A 20,280-nucleotide genomic window follows, 5' to 3' on the forward strand; every position below is an offset into this window, starting at 1 on the left:
TTGCCTGTGTGTAATTTTGATAGTAAAATGCAAATGTTGACATTAAAATGGCAGTACTTTAATATGTAAACTATGCAAACCATCCATAGTCTCCATGACTGATGGTTCAGTGCCAAATAATATCTCTGGAAATGAGATATGCCAATGCTAATACAACTGCATACCAAAATACCATTGACTTATCATAAGTGGTTCCCATTAAACCGACCTAATCACAAATTTCAACATGTAAACTATGCAAAAATTCCCAACTCAATGAACCATGACAGAAGAGGCAGGGCCATATAATCTCCAAGGAAATAAAACATTCTTAAATACTAATACAACTACGTACCATTAGTTGTTTTCCTTAATCTGGCCTAATCAACAAGATTTAACATGTAAACTATGCTTAAAAAAAATTAACAAAAAAACAAAATCCGAGATAAATTCAACAAGAGGCTCATGAGAGCCTGATATCGCTCAACTGGCTGTAATTTCAGTTTCAGGCATTTGACTTATTTGTAGATCTTACTTTGCTGAACAATTTTGTCATTTACACTTTCTCTCTTTCTATAATAATATTAAAGGTAATACATAACCCAAAACTGTAAAATTTCCTAAAAATTAACTATTTCTGGACAGTAACCCAACAATGAGTTGTCCTATTGGTCTGAAGATTACTTGACTGGAAGATCTAAACCTGTTTAACACTTTCACCTATGTCAGTTTTGCTCTTACTGCTTTAGTTTTTGAGATGAAAGCCAAAGACTTCATTTGACCCCTATGTTCTATTTTTAGAAACTGCCGCCATGTTTTTGAATGGATCAAATCCCGGAATACAATCTATAAACTAGATACCCTAAGGAACATTCAATAAAAGTTTTTAAGTATTTGGCAAAGTAGTTTCAGAAAAGCAGATTTTTTAAAAAGTAATTGGACTTTCACAAAAAAAAAACATTTAGAGCAATAACTCCTCAAGGGGTCAATTGACTATTTTGATCATGTTGACTTATTTGTAGATCTTACTTAGCTGAACATATATGGGTCATTTTAAAAAAATGTCGAATTTTCAGTACACCCATGCTAAATTTTTTATTTCTAATGGAAATTTCAGTTGTAATTGTTTAAATGAAAGCTTGTAGGATTTATGATTCAGAACATTAATAATAAACATGATTTACATCTATTTTCATAAGATTAAAATGTATTTAAGTCCGATTTTTGGGTAATTTGTGTGCGTACAGTTTCAGAAAAACACATTTCAAATGATTTTTTTCCGATTTTCTGATCACCTTGATATCTGCAAGAGACTTTTTAAGAACGTTAATAATTACTCTAACGAAAAATCGTAGCTTCTTTATCATTATATGTAACATTTTATCTACAAACTTAATTCAATCCGCGTACATGAAGTTCATGTCCATCCTGTTACCGCTACTTAAATCAGCCGTTAAATTATTCTCCCTATGAATATTGAATTAGTCAGTGTTGATTTCAAAAGTGCAAAGTAACCTTTACATTTCACACAGCACGTTTCTTGAACGACAGTGTAGAGACAAGAAATTTCAAGACATTTAGTGAAAAAAAATAGGGGGTACTTTTTTTCATGTCTATGCTGTTACCAACAATTTTGATTAATTACACCAAATGTATACTTGTAAAAAGTGCAATAACGTGTTGGATACCAAAGTCACAACAGAAAAACATTATCACCTCACCAAAGGTAGTAGTTATTTCACAACAGCATTCGAAAATGAAGAAATTTTGTCTATCCTGTTATGTCTATCCTGTTACTATGGTTGCTATGGTTACAGTAACAGGATAGACAATTGTAGACAGAAACGTTGTTAAAAAGTTTATCATAACATATAGTTGCAAACAGAATTAAATCTTTCGTTGTTTGAACTCATCTTAAGGTTATAACGTCTTAATCTTCCCAATTTAGCATTTGCAGGTGCAATACTGATATCGGTAACAGGATAGACAAAAAGGTAACAAGATAGAACTTTATATAGTGATATATCATTAACGTACGTTCCTGTTACCAATGAAATAAAGACAAAAGTAAACTAACATGTAAGGGATTAACTTGATGTTGGGTTTATTTGAAAGAGAGAAAAAATGCCGAACAATATGAATTGCTATCTTAGACTTGCATTACTGGTGGTAATTTTTACAACCTTTGAAAACCAATTTTTAGAGGCATTTTTCAGTACAACCTGGAATTTGACAAATAATCTATTATTTCACAAAATGAATATATATAGAAGTTTATTCTCTTGAAAACCATCTAATTGGCTACGAAAAACAAGCTTAAAATTTTATCTAAACCTTTTCTTAATAACCCAAAATTTCTTTTGAAAATGGTAACAAGAGAGACAAAATATTGTACCACCTATCAAAAAATGTTTCAAGATATTCTTGTATGACATTATTAAGATTGCATCTTTTAATACGTTGTTCTATAAGTACTGTTTGTTTTGATTTGCTTATGTAGAGGGTTGTTTGAATAAGTAACTTTTAATAAATTTTTCAATTTCAAAATTCGACATTTTTTGAAAATGACCCATATGGCCATTTATACTTTCTCCCTATCTATTATAATATTAAAGAAAATAACCAAAAACAGTAAAATTTAATGAAAATAAACTATTTCCAACAATAACCCAACAATGGGTTGTCGAACTCGTCTGAAAATTTCATAACAGATAGATCATGACCAATTTATCACTTTAACACTCTTTCACTTTTGCTCTAACTGCTGTAGTTTTTGAAATATACTGTATAGCGGGTTATTTTCGCGGGTGTAAAATTTCGCGATTTAGGGGCAACAAAGTATACGAACAATTTTGGCGGTTTTTATTTTGGTTGATTCTTAAATCCCAATTAAATATTTTTGCGGATACTGAAATTGTTGCAGATAAAAAGTTGTAAAAATTGAAAAACAAGTGTCTATTGTTATGGTTAATTGATTTTTTTCCCGAATGAAGTCTTATTTATTGATTATATTCTGATACAGTTAATCAATAGAATACCGGTAACTTAGATATATGTCACAGGTATACACTCTTCTTATAAATTTTACGGTTGATTAGTTACGAAATTGACTGGACCTTTGATGTACTTACTAATTAGGTTATAAAATTATCAAGAGTGACTTACACCTCTTATGTAATTTGACACAAATTAATAAGGGTAATTACCTGATAGAGTACATTATACTCTTAATCTATTTGACACTAACTGAATAGGGTACATGTATACTCACCTGACAGTCATTTTATAAAATACATGTATGTACATTGCCGTTTGGCATTTCTGTTATTAAAACTAACCTATACCGCTATTGACCTGCTGACTGAAAAAAAAAAACGCTTTAGCTATTAGAAAGTACCGAACGTTTGCATAAATTTTCGCGGAATTTATTTTCGCGATTTTCATTTATCCGCCAAAATAAGCGAAAATAAACACTCCGCGAAAATAACCCGCTATACGGTAAGCCAAAGACTGCTTTTGTCCCCTATATTCTATTTTTAGCCATGGTAGCCATGTTTGTTGATGGATCAAAACTTTGGATACAATTTATAAACTAGATACCATAAGGAACATTCAGTTAAAGCTTAGAAGTATTTGGCCCAGTAGTTTCAGAGAAGAAGATTTTAGAAAAAGTAATAGACTTGCACGAAAAAATGTAAAAAATAAATGTTTCAAGGGCAATAACTCCTTAAGGAGTCAATTGACTATTTTGATCATTTGACTTATTTGTAGATCTTACTTAGCTGAACATTTTTGACTTTTACACTTTCTCTCTATCTATTATGATATTAAAGATAATAACCAAAAACAGTAAAATTTCTTAAAATTAAACTATTTCGACCAGTAACCCTACAATGGGTGGTCCAATTGGTCTGAAACTTTAATAGCAGATAGATGTTGACTTATTCATCACTTTAACTCCATGTCACTTTTGCTCTAACTGCTATAGCTTTTGAGATAAAAGCCAAAAACTGCATTTGACCCCTATGTTCTATTTTTAGCCATGGCAGCCATGTTTGTTAATGGATCAAAACTTTGGATACAATTTATAAACCAGTTACCCTAAGGAACATTCAGATAAAGTTTAGAAGTATTAGGCCTAGTAGTTTCAGAGGAGATTTTTAAATGTTAGCATACATTATGAATAAATTGTGTAAAATTGTCTTTAAAGGGCAATAACTCCTTCAGGGGTCAATTGACAATTTTGGTCATCGTCATGGGTGACGACAAACACGACGACGACGACGCCAACGACGGACGCCAAGTGATGGCATAAGCTCACATGGGGCCCTTCAGGCACGGTGAGCTAAAAAGGGAGAAATCCATAAAAATTGACAATATCAACTATATATATCAATCAATGGAACAAATGGAAAATAACGGTAATCTTCCTGACTTGATACAAGTTTTTTTCGAAGAAAATGGTGAGTTAAACCTGATTTTATAAGCTAGCTTAACCTCCCACTTGTATGACAGTTGTTTATAGTTCCATTAAGGTTTCGCTTAAACTGACCCAATCAGAAACTTTAATCGATTGTCGCCGTCTACGGAAACAGTATGCCTACGTCTCACCTTTGCAACTTTGTAAAGGTGAGACAATAAAATTGAAAATTAAAGAGCATACTTCTGATTGTTTTTGTATATTTAAATATTAGTAGTTACAAAAATGTGTCCTAAGCCATCACTGGCCATCAGCTAGATTTGAACCCTGGTAATTCTGGGAACTCAATGCGTGTGTGCGTGTGACATATGACTTACAATGAGATAATTACTCCATGCACTTCTTATTAACATGAGCATTGGTGAATGAAGGTTGAGCAAATAAATGTTGAGTACCATCTTGCGTCTCTCTCCAGGACTTTCTGTTCCTAGCAACAAACCATTCACTGAACTCCCTAGGTCTGATGTAGATTGATTAATGCCAAGTAAACTGTAATTTAAATCATCATAAACTTAAAAAACTAAAATCATATGTATTCAAATGTTTCTACTAATGCATGATATCAAAATAATTGTTTTTAATTCAAACTAGGAAAATTGAAAAATTTATGGACAGTGAACTGATTTTGTGAGATAAGTGGATGTTTATTGCATCAACCCTAAGTTATAGATAGATAAAAATTATATATCATAACCCAGGCTTCACTCGTGAATCTTTTATTATGTGCCAGCCACACGCCTATTTTACAGTTGAGTGATTTTTTGTATGTCCAGGTAGTATATAAGGCCAGGTGACCTGAGTAGTATCCGATACCGACCGTGCAAGGGCTGTATAGCCAGTCAAGGTCGTTAAAAACTTCCATATATATAGTATCCGACTGTGCGATGGCTGTATAGCCAGTCAAGGTCGTTAAAAACATCCATCATCATAGTATCCTCTCTCACCGACCGTGCGAGGGCTGTATAGCCAGTCAAGGTCATTAAAAACTTCCATCATCATAGTATCCTCTTTTATTTCAAGGCCACACGCTTTTAAGTACGTATCAAGCAGACCTTGTTTGATCGATACACGTGTCTATACTATAGATTTTCAAATGGCAAGGTCTCGTAGACCATCTTCTTCAGAATCTGAAGATGAAAGAAACTATGAGGATATTATGAAGCTTTTTGCTTCAGAGTTTGATGCAAGTTTCTCTGGTTTTTCAGAAATATAAGTGTGAATCACGCTTCAAATACACCGGAGATCATTCAGGTTTTAGATAAACCGAAAACGGATTCTAACCTTTCACAAACTGTGAGTACAAACGTAGTCAATACTAAGAAAACAGTGGTTATGCCTCCAGGAAAAGGACCTGGAAAAGGTCCCGGTAAAAATAAGAAAGGCAAAGCACCTTTGGAACGAAGTATTGAAATTACGCAAGAGGACGAACCGTCCGCTAGTTGTTGTAAGCCAAAGGCTCCGACAAAAACTTCAAAATGTAAACAAGCTCAAGCTGAGCAGAATGAGTTATTGAAGAAATTATTTGCTGATTTGTCTAGTAACATTGTGTCTGCAATTAATGTCAAGAGTAGTGGTACTGCAGGTCCAAGTTGTGACCCCCATAGTTTTGTACAAGAACTTGAAGATAATGACATTAATGAGGTCGAAAATGACCAAAATGTTTTCAATTGGTTTGAAACTGATGATTTGTCTGAACATGAGAGTAATGTTGATCCCATACAACTTGTCGTTGAAAGTGGGGACGATGAGTTTGATTATGAAATGCCGAAATTTTTTTAGGACAATGAGGTCAGCCCTTCACTAGCATCAGTCATTGAAAAAAATTGTAAGAAAAAGTCTGATGTTACATCTTTGACTAAAGATAGTAAGATACCTAGTAACTGTAAAGCTTTAGTACCACCACCAGTTAATCCAGAAATTTGGCAATTTTTAGCCCGTAGAGCCAAGACAGAAGACTTCATTTTTCAAAATATACAAAAGTTAACAGGGGCAGGAATGGTCCCTTTGATTAAGGTGGCGGAATTACAAAGAGGGAAAAATCCCTGTATTAAAACAATTAAAGAGTTGATTTCCAAAGCTATATCAATACAATGCAATTTGCACTTTGAGATGTCTATTAAGAGGAGAATGAATCTTAAGCCACTATTGAACGTAAATTCCACCAACTGTGTAATAGAAATGAAGTTGTGGGTGAGAAATTATTTGGAGACAGGGTTGGCAAAGTATTACCCGGGGGGGAAAACCTGGGTTTTCCCGGGCTGGACAATACTCCTAGAAACAGGTAATACTGGGCAATACTGGGTAATATGATTTTTCAAGCTTATTTTTACACAAAATAGTAAAGACTTGTAAAAGAAGTTTAATAGTATTATAGCTAAATATATACATTTTATACAGAAAACCATTGAGAGTCATTCCTGAATATTGAAAATTCAATTTCTACCTTTCTCCACTAATTCTATGTAGGCAGAATACAAGTTTTGGACATTTCGGGATACCTTGTTAATTTCCAAGCTTTGTTTCAATATTAAATCCAAGTTGAAAAAATGCATTTTATTGCAGTGTTTAAGTAAATTGTAAATTTTAATTGTCATACAATCATATTGCTAAATAAACACCCTAAGGGGACAGGCCATGAACACTTATAGAAATCAAAAGGCTGATTATAAATCTGTATTATAATCTGAATAATTACTTATTAATTAGTGATGTACATAAACATATGCTAAAACTTTGTAAACATTTTTAGTAATGAACAAAAAATGTTTAAAAGTTATTTTCCTTACATAGAATTGTTAATTCTTACTATTAGATATATTTATTAAAAAAAACTAATTGAATTCTTCGACTTTAATGTATTGCATTTGTGATTAATCACTGAATCCTCTTTAAAATAAAATGCTCCGCTGGGGCGCAGCTTGATACGACCGCAGAGGTCGAACCCTGAACAGTTGGGGCAAGTATGGACACAACATTCAAGCTTGATACAGCACTGAATTTGGATTGTAATTAAATATTTGACACAGCATAGGTTTCTGACACAGAATGAAAGTGGTCTAAGAACTTAAAAATTTTCAATTTACCTATTCATACATGTGATGGACTGTGAAACTCAGATCAGGAGATTGGGAAATTTTGGTCAGGAGATTAGGACTCAGATCAGGAGGTTTTTAATCGACATTAATTTTGTTGTAAATGTAACCGTGTGCTGTAAAAATGGTCTTTTAAAGTGTGTTTTCTTCAACTTTCCAACCAATTTATTATGTTTATAGTACCCTTGTACTTATAAAGTTTCTCCATCTTTATATTCTACATGTTCAATCTAACATTGTTTTTTTCCAGTATGTTCTTTAAATTTTTTACTTCATATTCTATAAAACAATCATTGCAACCAGAACATTTGTTTAGCTGTCTGCAAATAGTTTTTATTTTTTTTTTTTTCTCTTGCAAATAGTTTTTATTTGCAAACTCAGAAATTCATTCTATCTGTAAAGTTAGGGTCATAGTTATTATATAAATTTCAATTTAAGCCTTAAAAGGAAGTATAGAATCCTCAAATAGTTTTCAAATTATTATTTTTTTATTTGTCCTAAGACATTTAAAATCATTTAATAACCATCCTTTTATGATTATTTGTTCAATTTATATTTTATTTATATTCTTTTAAAAATTTTCATTATTAAAAGGAAAGTAACTTAAAACAGGATAAATCAAGGGAAGTAACCCAATAAATACACAGTTTTTGTTACACAACGGCAGTTAGCCTGAGGTAAAAATCATTGCTTACCAGTATGTTTGACACCCAAGCTGACAAGTGAAGCCATATAATTATGCATGTTAATTGATTTACAGGTAAAATATAACTTCAGGTAATGTCAGTTACACCAGATGCCTGAGATGTTATGTTGGGCAGAAATTTTTCATTCATGAAAAATTTCATACACAGGATTTTTTCAACTGGAGGGGGGAGGAGACCCCTGCAAACGGGATTATTGTACTCCAGTCGGGAGGTTCACATGTATGCCTATTCAAACCATATCATTATTATTTGCTTTTATATATAAATCAGAAATAACCAATTTAAAATGGAAAATGTTAAAGAAAAAAAAGGAAAAAAAAAATCCCCCCCCCCCAATTTTTTGAACCCCCTTATGATTCATCGCCCCCCAAACTCAATCCCAGCTTTCCCTTTGTGGTATGGTACCTTGCAGTACAATTTCAGAGAGATTCATACACTTGAACACAAGTTATTGTCTGGAAACTAGAAAAATGCTTGTTTTTTGGCCCCTTTTTGGCCCCAAATTCCTAAACGTTTAGGGCAATTACCCCCAAACTCAATTCCAGCTTTCCCTTTGTGATATGGAACCTTGCAGTACAATTTCATAAAGATCCATACACTTACACACAAGTTATTGTCCTGAAACTAGAAAAATGCATGTTTTTTTTGCCCTTTTATGGCCCCTAATTACTAAAATTTTGAGGGAAAACCCCCAAAATCAATCCCAGCCTTCCCTTTGTGATATGGAACCTTGTAGTACAATTTCATAAAGATCCATACACTTACAAACAAGTTATTGTCATGAAACTAGAAAAATGCTTGTTTTTTGCCCCTTTTTGGCCCCTAATTCCTAATATTTGGAGGAAATTACCCCAAAAATCAATCCCAGTATTCCCTTTGTGATATGGAACCTTGTAGTACAATTTCATAAAGATCCATACACTTACAAACAAGTTATTGTCATGAAACTAGAAAAATGCTTGTTTTTTGCCCCTTTTTGGCCCCTAATTCCTAAAATTTGGAGACAATTACCCCCAAAATCAATCCCAGCATTCCCTTTGTGATATGGAACCTTGTGGTACAATGTCAGAGAGATCCATACACTTACACACAAGTTATGTCTGGAAGTTACAAAAATGCTTATTTTTGGCCCCTTTTGGCCCCTAATTCCTTAACTGTTAGTACCATAACCCCCAAAATCAATCCCCACCTTCCTTTTGTGGTATTGAACCTTATGGTAAAATTTCAATGAGATCCATTCACTTAAACTAAAGTTAGAGTACGAAAACTAATGTGTATTCGGACGACGACGCCGGACGACGACGACGACGACGACGACGCCAACGTCATACCAATATACGACCACAAAAATTTTTTTGCGGTCGTATAAAAATTCAGGCCAGTATTTCACATTACCCAGTATTGCCCAGTATTACCTGGTAAAACCCAGTAAAACCCGGGTTTTCCCAGTATTTCCCACTAGGCTGAACAATACTCATAAAACTCGGGTTTTTACCAACCCTGTTTGGAGATGACATCAGTAAAAGACTGAGGGAAATAAATGATGCCCAAAAGATTAACAAAAACATCAGCTAAAAAAACTTCAGAGGCCGATTTTATCACATAGGGTACCGGTTTGGAACGTCAAACCCAAGAGGCAATTTCAGAGGGCAAAGCCTGTACTCAAGAGGGTCATTCAGACATTACCCATGATGAACATGAATTCTCAATACAGAAGAAATAAAATGCTTCGCTGGGCGCAGCTTGATACGACCGCAGAGGTCGAACCCTGAACAGTTGGGGTAAGTATGGACACAACATTCAAGCTTGATACAGCTCTGAATTTGGATTGTGATTAAATATTTGACACAGCATAGGTTTCTGACACAGAAAGAATGTGGTCTAAGAACTTCAATTTTTTTAATTTACCTATAATGGTCCAATGTCCAAAATCAAAATACATGGTTAGATTCAGCATATCAAAGAACCCCATATATTCAATTTTTGTTGAAATCAAACAAAGTTTAATTTTGGACCCCAACTTGGACAAACTTGAAAACTGGTCCCATAATCAAAAATCTAAACACATGTTTAGATTCAGCATATCAAAGTACCCCAAGAATTCAATTTTTGTTAAAATCAACTAAGTTTAATTTTGGACCCTTTGGACCTTAATGTAGACCAATTTAAAAAACGGGACCCAAAATTAAAAATTTAAAAACATGGTTAGATTTGGCATATCAAAGAACCCCAATAATTCAATTTTTGATGAAATCAAACAAAGTTTAATTTTGGACCCTTTTGACCTCAATATGAACCAATTTGATAGCGGGCCCACAAAATAAAAAATCTAAATACATGGTAAGATTCAGCATATCAAAGAACCCCATATATTCAATTTTTGTTGAAATCAAACAAAGTTTAATTTTGGACCCCAATTTGGACCAACTTGAAAACTGGGCCAAAAATCTAAAATCTAAATACATGTTTAGATTCAGCATATCAAAGAACCCCAAGAATTCAATTTTTGTTGAAATCAAACAAAGTTTAATTTTGGACCCCAACTTGGACCAACTTGAAAACTGGTCCCATAATCAAAAATCTAAACACATGTTTAAATTCAGCATATCAAAGAACCCAAAAAATTCAATTTTTGTTAAAATCAAACTAAGTTTAATTTTGGACCCTTTGGAGCTTAATGTAGACCAATTTAAAAAACGGGACCCAAAATTAAAAATCTAAATACACGGTTAGATTTGGCATATCAAAGAACCCCAATAATTCAATTTTTGATGAAATCAAACAAAGTTTAATTTTGGACCCTTTTGACCTCAATATGAACCAATTTGATAGCGGGCCCACAAATAAAAAATCTAAATACATGGTAAGATTCAGCATATCAAAGAACCCCATATATTCAATTTTTGTTGAAATCAAACAAAGTTTAATTTTGGACCCCAATTTGGACCAACTTGAAAACTGGGCCAAAAATCTAAAATCTAAATACATGTTTAGATTCAGCATATCAAAGAACCCCATATATTCAATTTTTGTTGAAATCAAACAAAGTTTAATTTTGGACTCCAACTTGGACCAACTTGAAAACTGGGCCCATAATCAAAAATCTAAACACATGTTTAGATTCAGCATATCAAAGAACCCCAAGAATTCAATTTTTGTTAAAATCAAACTAAGTTTAATTTTGGACCCTTTGGACCTTAATGTAGGCCAATTTAAAAACGGGACCCAAATTAAAAATCTAAATACACGGTTAGATTTGGCATATCAAAGAACCCCAATAATTCAATTTTTGATGAAATCAAACAAAGTTTAATTTTGGACCCTTTTGACCTCAATATGAACAAATTTGATAGCGGGTCCACAAATAAAAAATCTAAATACATGGTTAGATTCAGCATATCAAAGAACCCCAAGAATTCAATTTTTGATGAAATCAAACAAAGTTTAATTTTGGACCCTTTTGACCTCAATGTGGACAAAGTTGATAACGGGGCCCAAAAATCAAAAATCTAAATACATGGTTAGATTCAGCATATCAAAGAACCCCATATATTCAATTTTTGTTGAAATCAAACAAAGTTTAATTATGGACCCTGATTTGGACCAACTTGAAAACTGGGCCCATAATCAAAAATCTAAATACATGTTTAGATTCAGCATATCAAAGAACCCTAAAAATTCAATTTTTGTTAAAATCAAACTAAGTTTAATTTTGGACCCTTTTGACCTTAATGTAGACCAATTTGAAAACGGAACCAAAAATTAAGAATCTAAATACACGGTTAGATTCGGCATATCAAAGAACCCCAATAATTCAATTTTTGATGAAATCAAACAAAGTTAAATTTTGGACCCTTTGGACCTCAATGTGGACCAATTTAAAAACGGGGCCCAAAATCCAAAAACTTAATACACGGTTAGATTCAGCATATTAAAGAACCCCAAGAATTCAAGAATAAAACCCCATTGAAATTGATCAAGAAATTACCAATTTATACGAAGTATCTTCTTTTGCACAATACTGTGCAATTGAATATTTCTTGCTATTGTGCAATACTGTACAATTGACAATTTCTTGCTATTGCGCAATATTGTGCTATTGGATATTTCTTGCTATTGCGCAATACTGTGCAATTGAAGATTTCTTGCTATTGCGCAATACTGTGCAATTGAAGATTTCTTGCAATTGTGCAATACTGTGCAATTGAAAATTTCTTGCTATTGCACAATACTTATTATATAATAATTTACACATCCTGTTTGGTGTGTATCTCCTACCATATCATTATTATTTGCTTTTAAATATTAATCAGAAATAACCAACTTAAAATGGAAAATTTTAAAAGAAAAAAAAAAAGGAAAAAAAGAAAAAAAAAGAAAAAAAAAAAATCCCCCCCAAATTTTTTGAACCCCCTTATGATTCATCACCCCCAAACTCAATCCCAGCCTTCCCTTTGTGGTATGGTACCTTGCAGTACAATTTCAGAGAGATCTATACACTTGAACACAAGTTATTGTCTGGAAACTAGAAAAATGCTTATTTTTGGCCCCTTTTTGGCCCCAATTCCTAAACGTTTCGGGCAATTACCCACAAACTCAATTCCAGCTTTCCCTTTGTGATATGGAACCTTGTAGTACAATTTCAGAAATATCCAAACACTTACACACAAGTTATTGTCATGAAACTAGAAAAATGCTTGTTTTTTGCCCCTTTTTTGGCCCCTAATTCCTAAAATTTTGAGGCAATTACCCCCAAAATCAATTACAGCCTTCCCTTTGTGATATGGAACCTTGTGGTACAATGTCAGAGAGATCCATACACTTACACACAAGTTATTGTCTGAAAGTTACAAAAATGCTTATTTTTGGCCCCTTTTTGGCCCCTAATTCCTTAACTGTTGGTACCATAACCCCCAAAATCAATCCCAACCTTCCTTTCGTGGTATTGAACCATATGGTAAAATTTCATGGAGATCCATTCACTTAAACTAAAGTTAGAGTGCGAAAACCAATGTGTCTTCGGACGACGCCGGACGACGACGACGACGACGACGACGATGACAACGACGACGACGCCAACGTCATACCAATATACGACCAAAAAATTTTTAATTTTTGCGGTCGTATAATAAATTGCTTCGCCGAGAGCAGCTGGATACGACCGCAGATGTCCAACCCTGAACAGTTGGGGCAAAAATGGACACAATATTCGTGCTTGATACAGGTCTGAATTTGGATTGTAATTAAATATTTGACACATAATAGGTTTCTGACACAGTATAACTGTAGTCAAAGAACTTAGAATTGGTTATATGATCTGAATTTATATTCAATTTTTTGCTTTTGTGCAATACACTATGCTGTTGCAACTTGCCCCCCCCCCCCCCCCCCCAAAAAAAAATATTTTTTTGCCCCCTTTTGCTTTTGTGCAATACACTTTGCTGTTGGGAATTGACCCCCCCCCCCCCCAAAAAAAAATATTTGAAGAAATTTTCTTTTTAATTTCTGAAATCTGAAATGAGAAAAAATGGTCCCCCCTCCTCACAATTTCTTTTTTACCACAACCCACCCCCCACCTCCCCCCTTTTTCCCCCCAAAAAAAAATCCTTTCCCTCAAGATATGGTCATAATCTCAATTCAAATTTCCAATGGAGTTCGCAACCATAATTACCCATTTAAATTCATCATAAAAGTCTTAAAATAGAAAATGACATACATAATCATGGCTAAAATTAATATTCTTTAATCAGTATTTTTAAATAGTAACTTCTAAAAATAAATTGACAGCTAATCACTTCAAGACAATACAACATTTCTTTATACATAATTTAAAAGCAGTGTAAGGGAGGTAATCCAAACATAACATTGTACTTTTTTTAAATTGTCCATTAACCAGGAAACCCTTGTTTTTCCCCTTTTTTTCCCCTAATTCCTAAACGGTTTGAGCCATAACCCCCCCCAAGCCAATCCTAACCATCCCTTTGTGGTATGGAAACTTGTGGTATAATTTCAGAGAGATCCATACACGGTCCCACAAGTTATTGTCTGGAAACTAGAAAAATGCTTATTTGGGCCCTTTTTTGGCCCCTAATTCCTAAACTGTTAGGACTATAACCCCCTTAATCAATCCCAACCTTCCTTTTGTGGTAATAAACCTTGTATTTAAATTTCATAGATTTCTATTTACATTTACTAAAGTTATTGTCTGGAAACCAAATGTCTTCGGACGACGCTCACTACGACGACGACGTGATACCAATATACAACCGCAAAATCAAGACTGTAATGCTACTGAATACAACAATATTTGAATCTTTATAAAACAACAAATAATCAACTGTAATTAATTGACTTTTTTGATAAATCTATTGTTTTAATAGCAAATAAACTTTCTTGTTGCTAAATTGGTCTTCTTGTCGCTATTTTTTTTCTTCTTGTAGCTTCTTGACGCTTCTTGTCGCTAATTAGTGAGACAGAACAAATTTTAACAATAAACAAAAATGTTGAACAGTCAACTTTCCTTAAAAAACATGATATCATAACAGAGTTCTCCCCAGGGCCTGTTTTAGCATCATGGTAATGTGGTGCTGTATTGCAAGAATGTGATGCTATCTGAAATTAGTTTCTTATAGATAGTGTTATGGATGTGATGCTATAGTTTCTAAAAACAAGATGGTATTTCATAATTTCTTGTTTACCAGGATGATATAAGAAATTTCTGAGGAGAACACTGCATAAAATATGTACTCTAAATATTAGTTGTATATATTTTTTGTTAATTGAATACTTTCATTTTAACAGATTTTACAATTTAGACAGTCATGACAATAAATTGCTTGAGAAGATTATCTATAAATTGTATTCAGAACATTTTTCACATATGTGTCTTTGTGTGTTCATGTATTTATTAAAGTTGCTGGACCAATTCTTTCTCAAATTCATACACTTTATCATAAGTTACTCTTTTAGGCAGGAATTTCAACTCTAGGACGAATTATTGGGAAACCAGTGTGACAAACCATCCGCAATTACCTCTACCATAACAGACTAGAGAGTTTGTACAAAGATATTTTCCAACATTATCAAAGTTCTTAGCTCACTCTGGTTGACAAGCGTAACTTCCAGTTCAACAGAAAGGGTTGAATTCCTCTTTACTCTTATATGTACATAAACAAATTGAACTCAACTATGAATAAATCATAGACAATTTTGCAAGAAGAAATCCTGTAAAGATGTTTCTCGTTAACCACGTAGGTTAGCCAACAATGCTATTTAGACTTGTTCAAATTAGCATTTAATACTGCTTAATGTGTAAAGCAATCTATTGTTTACATTAATGATAAGTGAATCACTTTAATATAACGATGGAAGAAGACACGCGATGAGAAACAATAGACACTCAACACTAAATACTAAAAACAAATCATGAAATGAGAAACAGTTACAAGGACCTCATAAAAACTTAGGCTACCTTGGGTGCATCGGAAGAGTAAACAGGTCCTGCTTCTTGCAAGACACCCACAATGTTTACGAAAAATTTCAAATTTTAAATGATTAACCATTAACAGAATGACTCTCATCCTTCACATTCCAAGATATGCTTGGATAAGAGGCCATTATGTGTGCAATCCTTTAACGAAGATTCAAGGATCTTGGTTATAAACTGTGAGGAGTTGATTTCCGAAAATTAGTATCATTTTACACAATGTTACATGCATATGTAAATTTTGTTGAAAACTCTGTCAATGGTAAAATACTCCTTAAACAATTCCAAAACAACAGGTTCACAACTGTGTGCAATCTTTCTGTGAAGTTTCAAGGAGCTTTACTGACCATTGATTTTATGTTGAAGTCTTCAAGATAAAGATTTAACTACAAGTATCACATAAACTTAACATTTTTAAAGATTCATGACAATGAGGTCATGGTCGGATAAATTCTGTCAGACAGACATGTACACCTTTCAATTTTTCATACACCAATTATAGCTGACCTTTTGGTTATGGTAATTGAAAAACAGACCAAAACACAAAAACTCAACATTGACCAATGAACCATGAAAATGAGGTCAAGGTCAGATGATACTTGCCAGACTGACATGTACACCTTACAATTATTCCATACACCAAATATATATTGTAGCTGACCTATTGCTATAAGTATTTGAAAAACAGACCAAAACACAAAAACTTAACAATCACCAATAATCCATGAAAATGAGGTCAAGGTCAGATGAAACCTGACAGACTGACATGTACCCCTTACAATCATTCCATACACAACATATAGTTGTCCTACTGCTTATAGTATCTGAGAAACGAACCTAATCAGGTAACTGACCTTAATCACTGATCCATGAAATGAGGTCGAGGTCAGGTGAACTCTGTCTGATGAACATGTAGACGTTGCAACGAACCCATATACCAAATATAGTTATCTTACTACTCATATAAGTGAGAAATTCACATGACAAAAAAACTATAATTTTTTTTCAAGCAGTCGCTGAACCATGAAAATGAGGTCAAGGACAATGGACATATGACAGACGGAAACTTTGTAACATAAGGTATCTGCATACAAGGTATGAAGCATATAGGTCTTCTGAAATATAAAGCTTTATACAAATAGTTTACGCCGCTGCTGCCAGATAGTAATACTTAACTCTCACATACTGCGAACTGCGACTTTTGTCGCAGGCAAAACAAAAAACATATAGCGCAATGCTGCTAGGGAAAAGTGCATATAAAGAAGAGCGTGAATATTTGTTTAGTGATTTGATCCACACAATAGCTGTCAATTACTGCTTCAATGCAATTATTTTTTATCAACTAAAACTTTATTACAATAAACTATTGACATGTCTCGGCTACATGTGATTTATACAAAATAAATGGATAATGTGTCCATGGGACACAGATGATGCCCCCACTTGCATATAACGTTATAAAGGGACATCATAACTCAAGAACGGTAAAAGTGAAGCCACCCAAATTGGAACTTGATCTGAGTTTTATGGTAATAAGCATTGTGTAAAAGTTTCAAAAAATTTGGTTGAGGCAAACTTAAGTTGAGAAAATGGAAACGAAAAACTCAGCAATTTACATTTCCAAAGGGCATAACTCTAGAATGGTAAAAGTGACGTCACCCGAATTCAAACTTGATCTGTGTTTTGTGGTAAAAGCATTGTGTATAAGTCTCATAACAATTGGTTGAGGCAAACTAAAATGGCGGCGGCAGCATAAAAATGTATATATCATAATTTACAAATGTAAATGGCAACACTTAAACATGAAAACTATACCAAACAGCATTTATATATTGACTTACATGTACAAATAGAATATCTTCTTAAACTGGTCAAGTTTGATTTTCAAAGTCAACTGCTATTAAAATGATCTCATTGAAATTGAAATGTGCCAATACTAATACAACTGCCTACAAAATGTCTTTGACATACCATCCGTGGCTCCTCTTTAACTGACCTATTCACAAATTAAACATGTAAACTATGGAAAGGTTTCAAAGTCAATGGACCATGACTGAGAGTGCAAGGCTAAATGATCTCTATGGAAGTGAGATATGTATGCCTTTAGTTAGCTATATTAGTGCTTCTGCTTAAAGAGACCTAATCACAAACTAAAGAACAAATGAATACACCCATTTTGCCCTCGCCAGCACGCTTAAGTCTTGCCTCAGCAACTTTGTCTAGGCGAGACAAAAGCATAAAAGTACCCTTAAATTTAAAATATGTTTGTTAAATTTATTTATGTGATGTGTATCTGTAAAGCATTTTGAAATTTTTTTTTTTTAATTTCTAATTCGTTTCGACAAGCTTTAGTACAGATTTTTTCATATTGACAGCGACTGTAAATGTTAAAGTCTGTAGCAACTAAAAAGATATACTGTTAATATTTTTGAAGTATCAGTGAATATAAGACATCAACACCAAATGCAAATCAACATACCTCATACTTCGAGTTGCTTCCCCTTCTAAGGCAGGTGTTCCTGCTCTGGAATTACCTCCCTTGAGAGTAGTGATTGAAGACCGTCGAGACTGAACAGTTTCCTGTACAGATAAAACAGACCCCCTCATCCCCTTAGCAATATCTGAAGTAATGTCTATATTTATATCTGGTGGTTGGCCATCCTTGATGGGATATTCAGTACTTATTATAGGCACTTTTCTTTCCATGCTTTCTATGGGCTTTTTTTCATAATAATCATCAGTTGTATCATCTCCATGCCCACATGATGGAATTATTTTGTTTTTACCATGGAAACAACAACACAGGCTTGCTTTATTAGGATTTTCTATTTCATTATTTGGTACTAATTCAGATTTCTCAGTTATACCAGATTTTTGGTCTGCCTGAGATGTATCAAAAGCATTTTTCTTTTGTAAATTAGGTAATGGTCTTACTGACCCCTGTCTGCTTGAGATGGTTTCATTGGATTTCACAGACTCCCCTGAAGGTTTCCGAAGTCTTTTGTTCTTTCCAGATTCTCGCTTTGGTAATGGCTTCTGTAGATAAGAGTTAGTTGAAAGATTTAATTCATTGTTCTCCTCAATATCCAACAAATGGTCTTCCCTCTCTTCTTTCAAAGATTTTAGAATGAAACTATCTTCTAGGCTTTCACTAAATCTTTTTTTCTTCTTACTGCCTCCTTTTGTCTCCCTGACTGACCCAATTGATCCTCTACTATCTGGCCTACCACTGACTTGTAAACTTGACATACTCTGTGTGATATATCCATAATCTTCAGATAGGTTCCCATAGTCATGTGAAGAAGCAAACCCAAGTGGAGTTGAAGCATTTGATCTGTAAATAAAATGTAATAAGGAGTTAATGAGGAGTTTTACCAAGCTTTTCCAAATGATGGAAGAATTTTATCAATTTCTATTATTCACTATACTATATATATATAAACTGACGAGGAAAGGTAACACCCGGCCACCGAAAGCTTTATTTTTATAGAGATTAGGTGGTCGAGTGGTCTAGTGCGTCACGATTTGGTGCCACGATATCTCAGTAGCATGAGTTCGAATCCCGGCCAGGGAAGAACAAAAAATTTGCCTCTGCAAATTAACAGATCTAACATTGTTGGACTGTTGTTTAGACGAATTTTATATATATATATATATATATATATATATATATATATATATATAAAAAAGTCTAAATTGAAAACAACATTCAAACCTATGATTGCGTTGGATAAAAACCGCAATTTTTATACGTGTGCATGCAAAACAAATTTCTTGGTAGAGGGGTCTAAATACAGCACAAATAACATTTTCCAAAAGACCAAAAAAGTGAAAAAGTATATTTTAACAAAACGCATTTGACTAGCAGGTCGAACAACTGATGTTCTTAAACCCTGCTGACTGCCATTGGCGATTGCCAAATAAACGGATCACAAGATGTAACAGAATGGATCTTATAATTAATTTATTACTAAACAGAAAACAATAAACTTGCGGAAAAGATGGTAAACCGCAAACATGAGGTGCAAAAATTTGTACACCATATCCGGATTTCGACAATTAATGTCTTTTCAGTGATGTTAGGAATCGAAACGGTATTTGGAAGGCCATATAATTTACCTCAATTTAGGATTGACTCTTGAATTTGGAAAGAGTCGAAATAGGATGAACGGATCATATAAACCCGAAGGCAAATATAATACAAGCCCAAAAGAAAAAATATAAGAAAGTCTAAATTGAAAACAGCGTTCAAACCTATGATTGCATTCGAAATAAACCGCAATTTTTATACGTGTGCATGCAAAACAAATTTCTTGGTAGAGGGGTCTAAATACAGCACAAACAACATTTTCCAAAAGACCAAAAAAGTGAAAAAGTATATTTTAACAAAACGCATTTGACTAGCAGGTCAAACAACTGATGTTCTTAAACCCTGCTGACTGCCATTGGCGATTGCCAAATAAACGGATCACAACATGGAACAGAATGGATCTTATAATTAATTTATTACTAAACAGAAAACAATAAACTTGCGGA

General features: G+C 33.6%; 1 protein-coding gene across 2 annotated transcripts in view; it reads right to left on the reverse strand.

The window, feature by feature from the left end:
- LOC127701968 (uncharacterized protein C12orf56-like) overlaps positions 1-20,280 on the reverse strand; it is a 166,502-nt gene that overhangs the window by 110,658 nt on the left and 35,564 nt on the right. The window contains exons 3-4 of one of the 2 annotated variants that reach the window (XM_052205951.1): positions 18,683-19,078; positions 4,777-4,948 (exon numbers count right to left, since the gene is read on the reverse strand). In XM_052205951.1, the coding sequence (XP_052061911.1) occupies positions 4,777-4,948; positions 18,683-19,078 (568 nt within the window). Of the gene's footprint in view, positions 1-4,776; positions 4,949-18,223; positions 19,079-20,280 lie in introns of both variants that reach the window. The other variant, XM_052205946.1, reaches the window with a different exon arrangement.

Source organism: Mytilus californianus, unplaced genomic scaffold, assembly GCF_021869535.1.
Source record: "Mytilus californianus isolate M0D057914Y unplaced genomic scaffold, xbMytCali1.0.p SCAF_1, whole genome shotgun sequence".
Lineage (NCBI taxonomy): Eukaryota > Metazoa > Mollusca > Bivalvia > Mytilida > Mytilidae > Mytilus > Mytilus californianus.